Source organism: Pseudorasbora parva, chromosome 6 (assembly GCF_024679245.1).
Source record: "Pseudorasbora parva isolate DD20220531a chromosome 6, ASM2467924v1, whole genome shotgun sequence".
Classification (NCBI taxonomy): domain Eukaryota; kingdom Metazoa; phylum Chordata; class Actinopteri; order Cypriniformes; family Gobionidae; genus Pseudorasbora; species Pseudorasbora parva.
In genome coordinates, this window is record NC_090177.1 from 21,957,145 (window position 1) to 21,973,731 (window position 16,587).

General features: G+C 36.6%; 3 protein-coding genes across 5 annotated transcripts; 2 read left to right on the forward strand and 1 right to left on the reverse strand.

Moving 5' to 3' along the window:
* Window positions 1-401: 401 nt before the first annotated feature.
* szrd1 (SUZ RNA binding domain containing 1) lies at window positions 402-6,710 on the reverse strand. The gene is made up of 4 exons (XM_067446205.1): window positions 6,558-6,710; window positions 5,012-5,061; window positions 4,657-4,926; window positions 402-2,090 (listed from the first exon to the last, which is right to left on the reverse strand). The coding sequence occupies exons 1-4, from the start codon at window positions 6,606-6,608 to the stop codon at window positions 1,976-1,978; spliced, it is 486 nt and encodes a 161-aa protein (XP_067302306.1). The 5' UTR covers window positions 6,609-6,710; the 3' UTR covers window positions 402-1,975.
* Window positions 6,711-9,353: 2,643 nt separating this feature from the next.
* Window positions 9,354-11,623, forward strand: sult1st5 (sulfotransferase family 1, cytosolic sulfotransferase 5). Of its 2 annotated transcripts, XM_067446211.1 has the most exons (8): window positions 9,354-9,538; window positions 9,741-9,898; window positions 9,981-10,109; window positions 10,326-10,423; window positions 10,508-10,634; window positions 10,742-10,836; window positions 10,955-11,135; window positions 11,316-11,623. In XM_067446211.1, exons 2-8 carry the CDS (start codon window positions 9,760-9,762, stop codon window positions 11,426-11,428), a joined length of 882 nt encoding a protein of 293 aa, XP_067302312.1. In that variant the 5' UTR covers window positions 9,354-9,538; window positions 9,741-9,759; the 3' UTR covers window positions 11,429-11,623. The 2 variants fall into 2 exon arrangements, with proteins under 2 accessions (XP_067302312.1, XP_067302311.1); XM_067446210.1 differs by having other exon boundaries at window positions 9,354-9,898; window positions 11,316-11,616.
* Window positions 11,624-12,043: 420 nt separating this feature from the next.
* On the forward strand, window positions 12,044-16,534 carry tmem82 (transmembrane protein 82). 2 transcript variants are annotated; one of them, XM_067446208.1, is made up of 7 exons: window positions 12,044-12,289; window positions 12,407-12,493; window positions 14,503-14,575; window positions 14,703-14,886; window positions 14,978-15,395; window positions 16,009-16,190; window positions 16,290-16,534. In XM_067446208.1, the coding sequence occupies exons 2-7, from the start codon at window positions 12,409-12,411 to the stop codon at window positions 16,368-16,370; spliced, it is 1,023 nt and encodes a 340-aa protein (XP_067302309.1). In that variant the 5' UTR covers window positions 12,044-12,289; window positions 12,407-12,408; the 3' UTR covers window positions 16,371-16,534. The 2 variants fall into 2 exon arrangements, with proteins under 2 accessions (XP_067302309.1, XP_067302310.1); XM_067446209.1 differs by lacking the exon at window positions 12,044-12,289 and having other exon boundaries at window positions 12,302-12,493.
* Window positions 16,535-16,587: the final 53 nt, after the last annotated feature.

Below are 16,587 nucleotides of genomic sequence, written 5' to 3' on the forward strand. Positions count from 1 at the left end.
CATTATGTTGCTGTTTTAACGCCAGCAAATCGCTGCATGGCTGATCATAGTTTCATGTATCAATATATCTGCCCTTTCCAATGCACACAAAGTAAGCCAGATATTTTTATCAAATCTGCAAATTCGTTTGAATAACCAAATTAGGAAAGGCAATACAAAATTAAAAGTGAAAAGGCTTCTGGAATTAGAGGAAAAAATGAAAAGGAAATCAGGAAGAGATCAGGTGTTGTTTTTCGAAAGGGAGGGAAGGTTAAGTTTTTTTTGGTTGTTGTTAAAGACTGAATTAGAAAAAAAAAAAGTGCGCACAAATAAATACTTTATAACAAACATTGCAACATTATGTAAAATAAATAAAAATGGTCAATTTTGATTTCATAGTAATTAAATATGTTACCCAGAGACATTATTTAAAAAGTCTTTATTAAATGGGCATTTTTAAAAGTATTTACAGGCAGATTTCTGTGTTCTCAGGCAGGGCATGACAAACCCGTCTGGTCTGATTTGTTACAGCACAATGGGTGAACACTGATATATCAGATTAAAGGGTATTTCCATAAACTGCAGGAGTCGAGATATTCATGGACAGCACAGGAGACAGACTTATGAAGGAAATAAAATATAAGAAAAGCAGGGAGTTTTAGTCAAGAAAGGTAGTATGGCTCTTAATGTATACACTGTATTGCAAGAGCCAAAGCATCCAGGTCAACTGACTTAACACTCCAATAAAGTTGCATTGTTAAGCCACTGGTGTGACACTTTTTCTCTTAGGTTTTAAGTTAAATAATCTCTTATAGGATATTCTGTAATCCAGTCATAGAGGTGTTTTTTCAAATGATCTTGAAGCCATACTTCATGTAAGCTTAACATTGCACCATCATTCAGTTAAAAACCTATTCACTGATACACCACTTCATTCATTCACTCATATTTCCTCACAACAACCTGAGTTCCTACATAAGTAAAAATAAAAAAAGAGAGAGGGAGAAAAGAAAATGGCCAACAGCAGATCTGATAAGGAAGCGAGGTGAGGGGAGCCAGCAAAACACTCCCTTCGGTTCTTTCCAGCACAACAAATATTTACAGAACTCATCTTTCTCTTGGATTTCACTTAAAAATGTACAGATCTAAAAAATGACTACCTTTTTAAATCATATAAAAGGCATTGCAACAGGTTAAAACTGCCATTTGCTGTACTCATTTAATTCTATAAGTTCTTGTTTTTATTCTTTTTACTTTATGTAGAAATCAGGACAGTCAGAGAAAGACCCATGAGTAAAACAACAACAACAAAAAATAACCGTAAACAATAAAGAACTTAAAGTCATTTTAAGTTTCCATTATACCCTCACTGTTTCTTACCCATTTAAAAACATATGGCAATTAGCAGACTGAGCTAGTAATAACCAAAATTAAAACAAAAGACAAACAAGCAATACAAAAGCTTGAGAGAACAGTGTGGAAGGGAGGTTTGAATAATTAGTGATATTTCTAGAATTATTGCTGAAGGAAGCTGGTGCCTCATACCATCCTTTTATCGGTTCAAGCACATCCAGCATCGCTATCTTCCGTTTCAAATGTCTCTTCAGAGGGCTTGCGTGACTTTTCAGGCTGGCTGCCAGTGACGGCTGAGTTACGTGAGGAAGGGACCATAGCTCTGCAGTTCTGTTTCGTTTCTCTCTATTATCGTTTCGATTTTCAGGGGAGGGGGCGGGACATCACAGTGAGCAGTGTCCGGAAGCGAGGTCCTCATCACAGTGTAAAAAGCAGGGAACATTCCCCATCCGCTCCTCTGAATCATGTTTCTTTCCCCAGTTACATTCCACACACGCCGTGCTGGATTCGAGAGGGTTTTATACTTAATTGAAAAACATCCCACATCCTAAATATTGATAAAAATTATTTGATTTTCAACCGTATTTTGAGAGGCCGTATTTCTCTATCGCCTCTCTCTTACTCCCAGGAAAGGCCGCTATTCCTATCTGCGCTGGTGGTGAAAGCCTTGTGTACCATCTGGACCTGCTGGCTGTCGAACCACATGGTTTCCTGATCTGTTTTCCTCTGAAAGTGTATGGCTGCTTCCACGTGGAGATCTGATTGGAGGATAGGCAATATGTAAAATATACAATCAAAGATATAAAAAGCATTTGACATTTAAAAGCAACCATTCGTAGATGACAAAACTGTCGAATCCTTGGTTCTGGAAGTACTTTTGCATACATTCTCTCCAGAGATTTCAATTAGCCTATTTCTTATATAAATAGTTTGCCTAGGAATCTAGACACACCCTAGTGGTAGCAAATCTATTTTGCCGTTAGTGTAGTCTAGTAACTCTCAATAGACTCCTGAGCTGGAAAAAAAGACTGTGGTAAGGCCAATCACATCATTTATTAAGCAGTGGGCGGGCTTAACATAATGATGGCAGAGTTGCTACTTGTAAACAAAGAAGCTGGCGAACGGCAGTCTTTCGAATCGGCTTTGGCTATCTTTAGCCCCGTTTCCACCAAAATTAGCCAGAACAATTTGTACCAGGAACTTTTTTACAGGAACTTTTCTCCCCCCAGACCTGCAACTGTCTGTGTTTCCACTGCGATCTAAAGTTCCGTGAAGATTAGGCAAATTAGTCCGGTGATGTAGGACTGCTCGCGACTGCTCCTCCCAGTCAGTGACGGACAGTAACGTTCTTCATTTTTGCGAGACACTAGCCACGTTTACAAGCACACTATTTTGTCATTCCAATTGAAAGATTTAGTGAACTGTTTACATGAGACGTTATCTAAACCGATCTGGTGTTTACATGTGATGACTTTCAATCGCAATCATTTTGTCACATGCAGTTTGTCTGCCGCATCAAAAATGTCAACGCTGTTTTCTGCACCAACTGGAATTTGTTAACTGTAGCCATAGCAACTCTTAACGGCCACCAGGACTAATACAGTATTATTTATAGCTATTTATTTGTTGTAAAGTGTAATAATCATCTCAAAAAAAAAAAATCTTCTGTCAGGCGCAGTTAAAGTAAAAACTGCCTGGGGCAATATACGCGGTGTCATTACTCCAACATTATCTTCATAACTTGCGAAATAAAAAGTTTACCCCTCAGAAAAATTAATTTTCCTCTCTTGTCAACATGAGCGCGGCGCGATCTGTCACGTCATGTAAGGACACACACTTAAAAGTAATCGGTCAGGTCGTTTACATGGTCAAAAAAAAAAGAATAACGAGTATGGAAGAGATTGAAGCTGTGCTGCTTTTGCTGGTTATGTATAGGTTTACTAAAGAGGTAATTAACAATGACAGAAAAGAGCACTAGCATATTCAGAAAGCTTGTAAAGCTAGATTTAAAATGACAATGTATATTATTATCAGCTATTACAGACTATTGAACGTGAGATGGCTGAGACAAACGCGCGCCATCAGACAGAGGAAGACTGATATTAACCGAACGCAGAACGAACCTCGCAAAAGACTTTTAAAAATGCCGGTTGAAATAAAATGCTAAACCAATCAGCATGTTCAGCACCCAAGTCCCGCCCTCGAAAGTTCCTGAACTTTGAAAAAGTACTACCTCGCGAGCAGGGCCGTTTAGAGGGGGAAATATTTACCCGGAACATCATTTAGACCCTGGTTCCTGTGGTCAAAACACACAGAGTACCACCCTAAAGTTCCTGGTTCCTGGGTAAAGTTCCTGCGGTGGAAACGTGGCTTTTATTGTCTCCAGTATCTTACAGCCATGACTCTGAAAGAGTCGAGCTTTTCTTTGAGAAAAGAAAGAATGGCACTAAAATCCTTCTTAAGAAGGGAAGATGTGTTTGGAGTTTTGCCGACCGGATACGGCAAAAGTATAATTATCATATCAACTAATTCCACTTCACATTTCTCTGGTTGGTTGTAGCACTATCCAATTGCGTGCAGAAGGAATTTGAAAGGCAACCGTTTATCCCGCCTCTCAAAACAAATCAGCTCCAGGACAAATTACAACTTTAGACATTTTGATTGGAAGCAAAGAAAGTAATGTGGTGTACCTTTATCAAAAAACAAAAAACAAATTATATGGTAAAAACAGTATATTTTTCTTCCTGCACAGAGAAAATAGAGAAAAAGCAGCACTAAAAAAGAAATCTCTTATGCTCACCAAGGCTGCCCAGCTCAAAAAAAACTTCTAAGCCTAATTAATGGAGTGTGTAGCTTTCCATTTCTTAAACAACCATGTAGGAAGACACAATGGCCATATTCCAGAATGACAAGATTCATCAGGCTCAAATTATGAAAGAATGGTTGGGAGGAAGCATGAGGAATCATTTTGATTAAATTCTGTCTGAGTTTTACCTTAAATTAAAGTCTATGATTGATACCAGTTATCTAAAAAGATAAGAAATAAAACAAAACTAGAACTAAAATCTAAATGTTTATTGTAATATGTCACTTGCATAATTTGAAACAGTGTACAAACACACACCTTGAATTTTCCTGGTTAAACATTACATTTAAAAAAAAGGAGAACAAATACATTTCTATTTTGTATTTTTTGCTAGAATATAAAAGAAAGCTAGAAATACATAGAAAAGGTTATACATTAGCATTAAAATATTATATATTATATATATATATAAGCTTCCAGAACCATGATTTGCTCTATTCACCATGTCAGTATTTTACCGGTCTGAATTGGGTTTCTCCTGTGGTGTGTCATCAGGAGTAGCACTGCCAAGGATTCTCTTCCTGGCCTCTGCGTATTCTGCCTCTCGCTGAGCTAAGGATTTTACTTGTGGGGAGGGTCGAGTCTGCGTCACAGACGATCCTAAGGATCCATTACTAGAGGGTCGCTTCAAAATACGAATCTGTGGTGGGGGTGCTGCGGGTAGGGAGTCATCCTGGATTACGATCGCTGTTCTCATTGGAGAACGGCTCGAACTGCCACTTGAAAGTCTAAGAGAGGAACAAACAAAAAAAATTATTACTAGAGGCATATTGAGCAAAACAGATCTCAAAACACAGGGATGACCTGACATACCTTTCTTTCTGACTGATTCGAAGCTTTTCCTCTAGTCTTCTCTCCATTTCCTAAGTTTGAAGTCAAGACAAAAAAAAATATATATATATATATATATAAACTTGTTCTACTGGAGAAATCTTACAAAACAGCATGGGCAGGCTGCTCCAAGGAGGGGCCTCTGAAGCACCAGCAAGTTTTCAATTTCACAAAGTTATTTATACATCCATAGTGCAGTGGCTAAATTAATGACAGGGCCGAATTACAGGGTGCTGCTCGAGTAAGTAGACAATATAAGGCTTTTCTAAACAGAGACAGAGGAAACATACAAATCGAGGTAAACGTGTTTACAAAACCAGGCAGAGGTGTAGACGTTACTGCCAAGCCTTTAAGAAAAACAAGCCAAGTTCAATATTTGAAAGAAGAGATGATACATGATGGCATATTGCTTTATCAAATATATACACAAAATCAGAGCGAAGAAAACAGGTGACAAGGTAACCCAATTCACACCAATGCACCTTTTTCTGTTAAAGGGCACAGTTAAAGGGACAGTACACCCACAAATAAAAATTCTGTCATCATTAATTCATATATTTTGTTGTAAATCTGTATAACTTTCTTCTGTGGAACACAACATGAGATGTTAGACAGAATAACATTCTCAGTCGCGGCTTGCTTTCACTGCATATAATTGTTTTAATGAAAGTGAATAGAGACTGCTGAGAGTGTCAGTCAATAAGATTATGTCCCAAGATCCATTATGTTGTACAGAAAGGGGAAAAAAGTAAAGCGAGAGTTTATTTATTTTATTATGAAAAATAATAGCAGCGCTCACGAGATTAACACATCTGTATTGGAGCAGAAAGTTATAACAAGAGTCATACTTTCATTTTCCCCCCAAATCACTACAAACACTTTTATTAAATAAAGATTATTGGATTTGCAAACAAACAATCCCACAGTATCATCTATAACAGACCCCAGTAGAAACTGAAAACTTGTGAAAACTGCCTGTTGACTGTCTGAATGGGGACTATCCCACTTCGATACTCCGCTGCTTTGAAACCGTATTTCCGCATAAAATCAACTCTGTCTACACTTAATAAAACAGGATTACAATACTATGTCTATGACATCCGACAGGTCTCGGTCCATTCGGCAGCCATCTTTGGTTTCAGACGCGACGGCAAAGAAAGATTTTCTCCTTTTTATGCATCAGAAGTTGCACCGGCTAACTAGCATTAGTTAGCAGGTAGTTTGTGTCGTTTGCTTAGGACACCAATTGTTTTACGCGACTTACGAACGTGCCACTTCACCAGCTGCCATCATCAAAATCGCCTCTATTTTTACCTACTGGTTTAAAGTAAAAAATATCCCACATATGTTTTGGGACCAGTTTCCCTTTAACTGCGGCCTACCGCCCAACTCTAAATACACAGGCGTGTGACTAGCGAGCTAGCATGAAGCCAGTGGCATGAATCACCCTAATGCTCCACGCGAGGCTGTCTACACTGAAAAGACAGTTTGTGCAAGCGCGGAGAAAGCGCAGCTATCGCATATTTACCCCACTGTCGGCGGCCTCTTCCCAGCTTTCGGCGACCTCCTCATCATCCATGTTTCCACTCTTGGCTAACTAGGGGCTTCCCTCAGTCCACACGCTAACGCACATTTTCCCTCTACAGCGTCAGTGAGCCGCTTACTGAACTAAAGTCTTACACAATAGCGCCACCTGCTGCAGGGAGGACAGGGTTACTGTAAAGGTTATGTGTGCGTGCCAAATTTGGAAAGTTTTGGAAACTACTCAAATTACAATTATGAAAACAAAATGACACATCCAAAAAACACAACAACAAATTATAAAACAATTACACGTCTAAAAACAAAATAATATGCCAGAAAACACAACCACAATTTCGAAAACAAAATAAACCTCTTGGCCACCGTACTTATGCTGATCAAAATTGTTTGTTAAATGTCTTGAGAACACTGATTTTTTTTTGTATTTTCGAAATTCAATTTTAAAAAGACGAATCAATAAAAAGATATGCTAATAGGCTATATAATACGTTTCCTCTTCTTGTGACGTTAAATAAAAGCGTTAAGAAATAGTGAAAAAGTAGCCTAAAGTTGAACTGAAACGAATAGGCTACTCCACGTAGGGGTAGGCTATGGTGTTGTTGTTGTATTCTTGGGTTTATCAAAACAAATAGGCTATAAGGGAATGTGTGAATTAACCCTAACATATTAAGGGCATTTTGTGTGTTCTCTCTTTTTTTTTTTTTTTTTTTAATTTCCCCATGTTAGTACCAACTGCATACATTTTGGCAGAAGTGTATATTTTCCTAAATATTTGACAAAAATACAGTTACACTAAGAGGGCCTTAATGAAAAAAAATCCCATTTGAAAATAGCAATTTTTATTCAAAGGCCATTTAACTAAAAAAAATGATGCAGACTTTGTTAATAGGCTTCAAAATAAAATGTTTATATTCTTTACCAGATGGCAGATTTTCCTATGGTTTGGCCAATAAAATACTTGAAATTCCCTGGTTTCTTCTTCTGCTGTATGTATTATATACTATAGCTTGATTAAATTATGCAGCTGAAATTGTGTGAGTAGGCTATGTCAGAGTGCAGTTATGTATGTACTAAAAAAATTGTGCATGTGTGAATAATGTTTAGGTGCTGCTAATAACTAATCCCACATGTCCCAATGGAGCTTTGCTGGCATCTAATGGAAAATGTTTGGTACTGCGCCCAAATAAAATCTGACTACAGCTTGCTTTGAGACATCAACCTCAAATGTAGAAGACAAATTGTTTACAGTTATTTGATTTACTTGCAGTTTTTGAGTTCAACATGTTTTATAGAGTACATATTTTATATTTTATATTAGGGTGAAGTCAGCTAAAATGGGCTATCAGGTAAAATGGACCAAATAAGGTTGTTTTCGGTTATGTTCTCTTTTTATATAGGCCCATTTTACCTGAATATTATACAGTAGCTCGAGGAGGTACCCTCTAATACTCTAACTCTCATAATTTTAAAACAATTATACTTTTTCAGATTTAAAATATGCATAAATATTCAAGAGACCCATGCTAATTTATAAAAATATCATAAGAGCTCATGCATAGCTTATTTGATAGTCATTTAGCAAACTGTGGCCCATTTTAGCTGACTTCACCCTATTGCAAAATCAATCCCATGTGCAATCAATTCTGCTTAGTTCTGTACATAAATTATTCTAATTTCTGCTGCCTATTACCCCCTGCCATAGCATATTAAATGTAATATCAATTCTACAACAGTACACCTGCCAAACTGATGTACTCCACTGTACAGGTTCACAAACATTACACTCAAGCTGGTGATTTCTGCTGTGGAGAGTGTTTGCTGAGAAGACTGTGACTAGACACAAAGGCAAGAGGTTTCTAGTGGTCCAGTATTATTTCATCAGTTTAAAAAAAAAGTACCTGCCAAGAATATTTTGCCCTCTACACCTCTAGGCATTTCTGGCTGTGAAGTGAGTTTGATGAGAATATTGTGTCTAAATATATTTACAAAAGAATAAATATTGTAAAATATTATTACAATTCAAAATAATATAATATTTTAATCTATAATTATAGGCCTACTTCAGATGTGTATTCCTGTGATCAAAGCTGAATATATCATAATTTCTCCAGTCTTCAGTGTCACATGATCCTTCAAATTCATTCTCATAGAGAAACTGATGCTCAACAAAAAGTTATGATCATTATCAATGTATTTTTGTTGAAACGTATTACATTTGTCTTTCGTGATTCTTTAAATAGAAATATCTCTTTTTAAAAAGAATGTTAATGTAACAGCTGCCACTATAATCAATGTAATGTATAAGAAACATATCACATACTATAGACTCATTACTCAAGTTTTAAAGTTGACGTTTCTTCACTGAGTTGAGTTATTTTACTTATATTGGATATAGGCCTTCACGTTTGCTTTTATTTACAGGAAAATAAGCCTTGCAAGATTACATTTGGTTATCAAAAACTTAGAAGATTTGAAAGTTTGTCGTGGTTTAACTTGGGAGGAAACAATTTGGTTACAAAAAAATAAAAATTCCTTTGAATAGCAAACAGCGCGGAACTTTATTTATTTATTCATCTTTTAAAAAATTTAAAAAATACAAAACAATTCAGTGTTCTCGAGATATTTAACAAACAATGTTTATCAGCACGAGGACGCAATAATTTCATATAATAAATAAAATGAAAGGAAAATGAAAGGACAAACACAAAAATTTTATTTGGCTGCAACGATATCAACGAATGACGTAATGCTCGTGCACGCGGGAGGCAGTCTGATTCTAGCAAGCGGTCTAATTTCTGCACAACACCATAGTAGACAATGGTTTTTTTCAGATAAAGCTTGTCAGACCTATAAGTGCATGCGCACTCTACTACGGCGCATTTCGTAGCAAAATAGAAACCAGTTCTGACGGTTCTGACCAAAACACACCTATCACGTGGCGGTCTGCTTCGGTCTTAAGTTCTCAAGGTATTTGCTAATATGAATGAAATAATTAAAAAAAAAAAAAAACAGCGTACGCCTATTAATTATTTCGTGTGTTTCGTTTTGAAGCTAGCCTGCTAAATCGTTTAATTTCGCAACATAAACCATATAGCAAGGTAAACGATTTAGACTCATAAAGTTCTTATATTTTGGTTAAAACCCCTTAAACGATAATTTGCTTAAACAGAGCTAATTATAAGGCAAATATGGATGGGACAACACGCGAAGCGATGAGTCAAATTCAGGGTATCCCATTACCAGAGCGGGTGGTAAAGTACTGGGCAAGAGTGGAACAGTTCCAGGCGTCAAAAGAGGATTTACTCATTGCCACATATCCCAAAGCAGGTAGAGTAAAGAAGAAGAAAACAACATGACGAAAACGACACAAATTAATTTAAATAATAATAATAATATCGTCTGTAAAAAGGAACTACATGGACACAGGAAGTAGTGGATGCCATCCTGAATGAAGGAGATGTTGAAAAGTGCAGGCGCGCACCCACACAGGTGCGCATGCCGTTCTTGGAGATGACCTCTCTAGACGGTTTAAATGCTGGTACGTTTAATAAAACCAAATACTGTTGTGCTATTTCAACACACACACACACACACACACACACACACACACACACACACACACACACACACACACACACACACACACACACACACACACACACACACACACACACACACACACACACACACACACACACACACACACACACACACACATCCTGTATGCAATATCCTTTTAAACTGTATGTTTTAGGTATAACTAAGCTGGAGGTTATGGATCCCCCTCGTGTCATCAAAACTCATCTTCCTATCCAACTTGTGCCTCGTTCTTTTTGGGAGGCTGGTTGCAAGGTTAAAAACATTTTTGTGAGCTATACTGAAAAATATTACATTACATTTTATAGGAATGCCAATCTCAATTTCATTTCTCCATAGGTTATATATATGGCCCGTAATCCTAAAGACATTGTGGTTTCATATTATCATTTTGACCGAATGAATCTTAACCAGCCAGAGCCCGGCACTTGGCAACAATATCTGGAAAAGTTTATGACAGGGCAATGTGAGTCATGCAGTTGTCATTAATTCATTACACCAATATTATTCTGTCATGTAATATGCGAATGATGAATGACATGAATGAACTAATAACTGAATATTTTTTTACAGTGGGTTGGGGATCCTGGTTTGACCATGTTAAAGGATACTGGAGGCAAAGGCAAAACAAGAAAATCCTTTTCATGTTCTTCGAAGATATGAAAGAGGTAAATTTGCATAAAACAATATTGATATTCAATCCCCCCCCCCCCCCCATAAAAAAATCTCAGTACTTCAGTCTTAGTCTGTGTATTTGAGAAAATAATCATTTATTTATAATTTCAGGACCCCGTTCGTGAAGTAACACACATTGCTCAATTCCTCGGAAAGCACTTATCAAAAAGTTCGATAGATCACATTGTGCAAATTACATCGTTTTCTGCTATGCGAGAAAACCCCATGGCGAACTACTCGACTATCCCAGACACAATCTTTGATCGTACAGCCTCAGAGTTCATGAGAAAAGGTTATTTTTATTATATTTTTGTATTAAGTACAATTGTAATGGTTTACAATAAGGTCTCATTCGTTAACATTATTGATGTACTTGAACATGAAGATTAATAAATGCTGTAGAAGGGCAGTTCATTATTAGTTCATGTTAATTAAAGTGCTTTTTGTAAAGTGTTACCATTTTATTTTATAGGTGAGGTTGGTGACTGGAAGAATCACTTCAGTGCAGAAGAGGATGCTGCTTTTGAGGAACATTACTGCAAATTAATGGCTGATTGTCCTATTCCAATACGGTTCACAATATGAAAGATTTAAACCGAGTGTGTTTTCTTATAGTCCAGAAAACATAATGTAATAATAATGATATAATAATAATAATAATAATAATAATAATAATAATACTAATAATTACAATTTAATAAATAATTAATTATTAATGTTGCACATGTAATTTTGTTTGCTTCTACACTGTAAAAAAATATTTAGAAAAAAAGTTACCTGGTAGCCTTAAAAATTTTAGTTAATACAATGATTTTTTTTTGAGATTCGACAACCTTTATTAAAATATTATTAAAAGATTTTGTAAGCATGTTGGGAAATTGTGTGTGTTTTATTTGTGATGACACAGTGAAACATGCCAAATAGTGCTATTTTCGTGATTTATAAAAAAATTTATGTGGTTCAGACAAAATGTATTAAACAAATTTCCTTGATTGTATCGACTCAATTTTTTTATTTGAATAAACTCAAAATTTTAAGGCATTTCTTTTACAGTGTATGTAAGTGAACGGGTGGGAGCTGTTAAGTAAACACATTCAAAACTCTTTATGCAGTGTAAAGTTCAAGTGCCCTCATAAAATCAATGGGACCATCACCTTATCAGGATCCGGAAATGGAAATAATCCCCACCAGAGGGCATAAATGTCATTTAAAAAAAGAATAGTTTCAAACCTTTGAATTACAGGAACAGACTTTAGAAGAATCTGTAAGTACATTAATAGATTAAAACTTTGATGCTGTAATAAATAAAATCTTCATACAGTTGTAAAAAGTGATCGAGGCCTAAGTGACCTTTGAGCCCTACCAAACCTCCAACTCTCATATCTGCAAATAATAAAGGTCTTACGTGAGGTTCGCAAACAACGCGACTGAATATAACAAAACAAGGTCAGTGATATTGATGATTTTGCGTTATTAAGATTTAGTTTTTTTTGTGTGTGGCCAATTTGACTAATCTATGTAAACAAGCCATTGGTGCATTAAACAATTTTCCCACTTTCATAGGCATGTCTTCCTTCATTTCCTGGTTTGTGCCAAGTGTTCCTACGTGGCTAACTCCAAGTGCTATTCCTTTACATAGTGTTTTACAAGGTGACTCATGAAATTAAGGATCTGTTACAAGTTTCAAATGACAATTTAGTTTAAAAAAGTTTAAAAAAACAGTTAATTACTTGATATATATTTTGATAATAATATATTATTATATCTAATAATATTTAAAAGCAAATGATCTATATATATATATGTTTTTGTTGTTGATGTTTTAAGATGTCTGTTATGCTCACCAAGGCTGCATTCATTTAATCAAAAATACATTAAAACATTTTTTAAATTATTATTATTATAACAATTTAAAAACAACTCTATTCTAATATGTTTTAAAATGTAATTTAAGTGATGTCAAAACATAATTTTCAACATCATTACTCCAGCCTTCAGTGTCACATAATCCTTTAGAAATAATTATAATATGATGATTTACTGTATTGTATACTGTATTATTATTATTATTATTATTATTATTATTAATTATAATCAATGTTGAAAATGTTTTTTGCGGCTTAACATTTCTGAGGAAACTGATATTATTCAAACATTTGTGGTAAAAGAGAGAAATTATTAATTTTATTCATCAGGGATACATTAAACTGATCAAAAGTGACAGTGCAGACATTTTAAAAAGACAAAAGACTTAGTAAATGCAATAATAAAATATATAATACATGCAAATACTAGGCTAGTTGAACTCTCGATTCATCAAAGAATCCTGAAAAAAAATAATTTTCACAAAAAAAGCTAAGCAGCACAGCGGTTTGCAACATCGATAACAAAAAGAAATGTTACCCGAGCCGCAAACCAGCACATTAGAATGATTTCTGAAGGATCATGTGACTAAAGACTAAAGTAAGCTAATGCTGAAAATTCAGTTCTGATGGGCTATCACTAGCCTGACAAGCCAGACCCACATCAAGATGTTTGGTCTGGAAACATTGAAGGGCTCAATCCGAGGGGTGGGATAAACGGTTGTCTTTCAAACTCCCTCTGCACGCGATAGGATAGCGCTACAACCAACCAGAGCAACGAAGGTGAAACAGAGCTTGTTGATAACGTTAGATTAAACATTCGCCGTATCCGGTCGGCAAAACTCCGAACACATCTTCCCTTCTTAAGAATAACTTCAGTGCCGTTCTTTGTTCTTTTCTCAGAGAAAAGCTTAACTCCAAGTCTTCCAGAGTCGCGGTCAAAGGCTGATTCGAAAGACCGCCGTTCACCAGTTTCTGTGTTTACTGGAAGCGCGCAAACGCAACTCGGCTGTCGTCATTATGGGCCCGGCCACCGACTCTATACACGATGTGATTGGCCCGGCAAGAGTTAGGCGAATACAGCTCAGAAGTAGCCTAGAAATCTAGACGCATCCTAGCGGCAGCAAATTTAATCTGCCCGCAAGTGTCGTCTAGGAACTTTCAATACCCTTCTGAGCTGTATTCGCCTAACTCTTGCCGGACCAATCACATCGTGTATCTTTCAAATCAACTTTGACCGCGATTCTGGAAGACTTGGAGTTAAGCTTTTCTCTGAGAAAAGAACGGCACTGAAGTCATTCTTAAAAAGGGAAGATGTGTTCGGAGTTTAGCCGACCGGATACGGTGAATGTTTAATCAGCGAGCTCCCCTTTACCGTCGTTGCTCCGGTTGGTGTAGCGCTATCCTATCGCGTGCAGAGGGAGTTTGAAAGACAACCGTTTATCCCGCCCCTCGGATTGAGCCCTGTCTATGGTGAGTTTCCAGACCAAACATCTTGATGTGGGTCTGGCTTGTCAGGCTAGCTCAGAAGGGTATTGAGAGTTGCTAGAGGACACTCACGGGCAGATTAAATTTGCTGCCGCTAGGGTGCGTCTAGATTTCTAGGCTAGGCTATCACATGGAATAAATTACAAATTAGCTACATTTTAAAATAAATTCAAATAGAAAAAAAATATTTTACTTAGTCTTAGTATTTCCCAATTTTACTGTTTTTACAGCCTTGGTGAGGAAGAGACTTTCAAAACATTGAACAATTGAATGTTTCCAAATTTTAGCTGTGGTTTATGTTAATTACAGGGCTTGTGGGTGCTTGTGGAATCTGGGTTCTTCGTAACCTTTTAAAAACATACTTGTTTGTTGAAGCAAAAAGGTAAGTAGGCTATATGTTAATTGTATATAGGCTATGGTTGAAGATAATACAAATTAAGGTTTCAATATTGGAGACAATGTTTTTGTATTGATGTGTTTTGCACATTTCACTTGTCTGTCCTTTTAAGTATCGCAGATCCTGAAACCGTCAATAAACAAAAGAACAGACTTAATGGTGGACTAACAGAGAAAATCCAGTTCTGGATCCTTACGGTGGTTCTTTCCGTTGTGGGGTCTCGTGTTGCATCACTGGTTGTTTTAGAGTTCTCTCTTAGAGCCATTTCAGCACGGATCACAGGAGTCGGCCTATCAGTACGAACAAAATTAATTGCGACATTTCATACTTTTCTGCATGACAGCTCGTTATTATTGTAGATAAAACATCCCTGTTCTTTTTGTTTAGGACTTGATAATTGACCCGTCATTACTGCTGCTTGTCCAGTGCCAGTTCTCTTTGGGCTGCGCATTAACCTGCAGTCTTAATTTCCTCCACGAGGGGGCACCGCAAGGCTGGCTAAGCCTCCTTCTTGCACTTGGACTGAGCTGGTTCTTGGCAAGCCGATGCAGCAAAGTATGGCGACATGTAAAGACAATGTATGAAATACATAGCGCACAGCGCTATTGTGGACTTTGCATTGGACTCTTTAACACTGGCACGTCTATATTAACCTGGCTCTGCAGTGCCCTGATTATAACCTTCAGTGTATCTGGAATCGCTGCCATATCAAACATAAACCAACACTTTCTATCAACCACAGAGGCTCTACGATTTTGGACCCCACTCACAATCTGCTACACTCTACTAGTTGTGTATATGAATGGTAAGACAAGAAATTCTAAGACTAAGTAAAGTAGCCTATAGTTTCAACATCGGAATCCCCTTGACAAAGAACAGAAACGTTCACAAATTCAGAAAATCATATTGGATGGGCTATGTAAAGGTTACCATTCAAAACTTTGGTATTGGTAAAGAGTTTCTGGTGTTTTCTTTATGTTATAAAGAAATGTCTTATGCTCACCAAGACTGCATATATTTAATCAAAAATACAGCAATAATTTGAAATATTACAATTTAAAATGTTTCCTAGGCCTATATACTGCTCTATGCAGTCATGATACTTCAGAAATCCCCCCAATAGGCTGAAGTGCTCACAAAACATTCCTTATTATTATTGATGTTGAAAACAGTTGTACTGCATGCTTAATAAACATGATTTTTTTCTTTATTCTTTGATGAATAGAAAGCAGCATTTATTTTAAATAGAAGCCTTTTTTAACCTTAGTTGTCTTTTCTGTCCCTTTTAATCAGTTGAATGTCCTTGCTAATAATTCATTTCTTTCAACCCTACTGATTCTAAAAATTTTAACAGCATATTTCATACCAACATTGGCCATCTTTTCAGTCTAATCATGAATATATACTCATTCTTTCAGAGGATCGCCATCAACAGCCTGGCCAGCAGATTCTCAATACAGTTGTTGTGCGACTGGGTGGGCTTTTTGTGTTACTGATTACAGTAGGCAGGTGGTTAGATGTACTCCATGTTCTAATCTGTTTCACTGGTGAAGCTGCCTCCCTGTTACCATCTCAAGACCTTTTGGAAGCCATATATCAGGTTAGCACTAATAATGTCTTTGTCTGATCCAAATGCCACAAGATTTTGTAAGGGAAATATTAAGATCATTAAATGCAATAACATACTGTATTTTTGCAGCATGCCACATACGTATCTAAAGGCCCATTAAAAAGACCTGGAAACCAGGAAGAACAAAAGAAATTGGGAAAATCTGACTGATCCATGGATGAACATAACCTGTTATAGGCCTACAAAATACAAACATTGCTGGTTCAGTAAATACTATAGGCTGCAAACACTACCCCATGAGGGTCTCGGTTTGTTTGAAAATTTTACATTTAAGTATTTTTTTGGGTCCTTAAAATAAATGCATTACTCCCTCATTATTGTAGCATGTTATTTTAGTAGGCCTACTGCATGAATGCCTTCCATCAAA

What these genes read in the sequence shown, in the direction of transcription:
- szrd1 (XM_067446205.1), bottom strand. Translation starts at nt 6,608, where the DNA reads ATGGATGATGAGGAGGTCGCCGAAAGCTGGGAAGAGGCCGCCGACAGT. An exon ending in CGAATCAGTCAGAAAGAAAG is followed by an intron (nt 4,927 to 5,011) that starts GTATGTCAGGTC and finishes TTCCTCTCTTAG; the next exon opens with ACTTTCAAGTGGCAGTTCGA. An exon ending in GAGAAACCCAATTCAGACCG is followed by an intron (nt 2,091 to 4,656) that starts GTAAAATACTGA and finishes TCCTCCAATCAG; the next exon opens with ATCTCCACGTGGAAGCAGCC.
- sult1st5 (XM_067446211.1), top strand. Translation starts at nt 9,760, where the DNA reads ATGGATGGGACAACACGCGAAGCGATGAGTCAAATTCAGGGTATCCCA. An exon ending in TCTTCGAAGATATGAAAGAG is followed by an intron (nt 10,837 to 10,954) that starts GTAAATTTGCAT and finishes TTATAATTTCAG; the next exon opens with GACCCCGTTCGTGAAGTAAC. An exon ending in CTCAGAGTTCATGAGAAAAG is followed by an intron (nt 11,136 to 11,315) that starts GTTATTTTTATT and finishes TTTATTTTATAG; the next exon opens with GTGAGGTTGGTGACTGGAAG.
- tmem82 (XM_067446208.1), top strand. Translation starts at nt 12,409, where the DNA reads ATGTCTTCCTTCATTTCCTGGTTTGTGCCAAGTGTTCCTACGTGGCTA. An exon ending in TCACAGGAGTCGGCCTATCA is followed by an intron (nt 14,887 to 14,977) that starts GTACGAACAAAA and finishes CTTTTTGTTTAG; the next exon opens with GACTTGATAATTGACCCGTC. An exon ending in TTTTGGAAGCCATATATCAG is followed by an intron (nt 16,191 to 16,289) that starts GTTAGCACTAAT and finishes GTATTTTTGCAG; the next exon opens with CATGCCACATACGTATCTAA.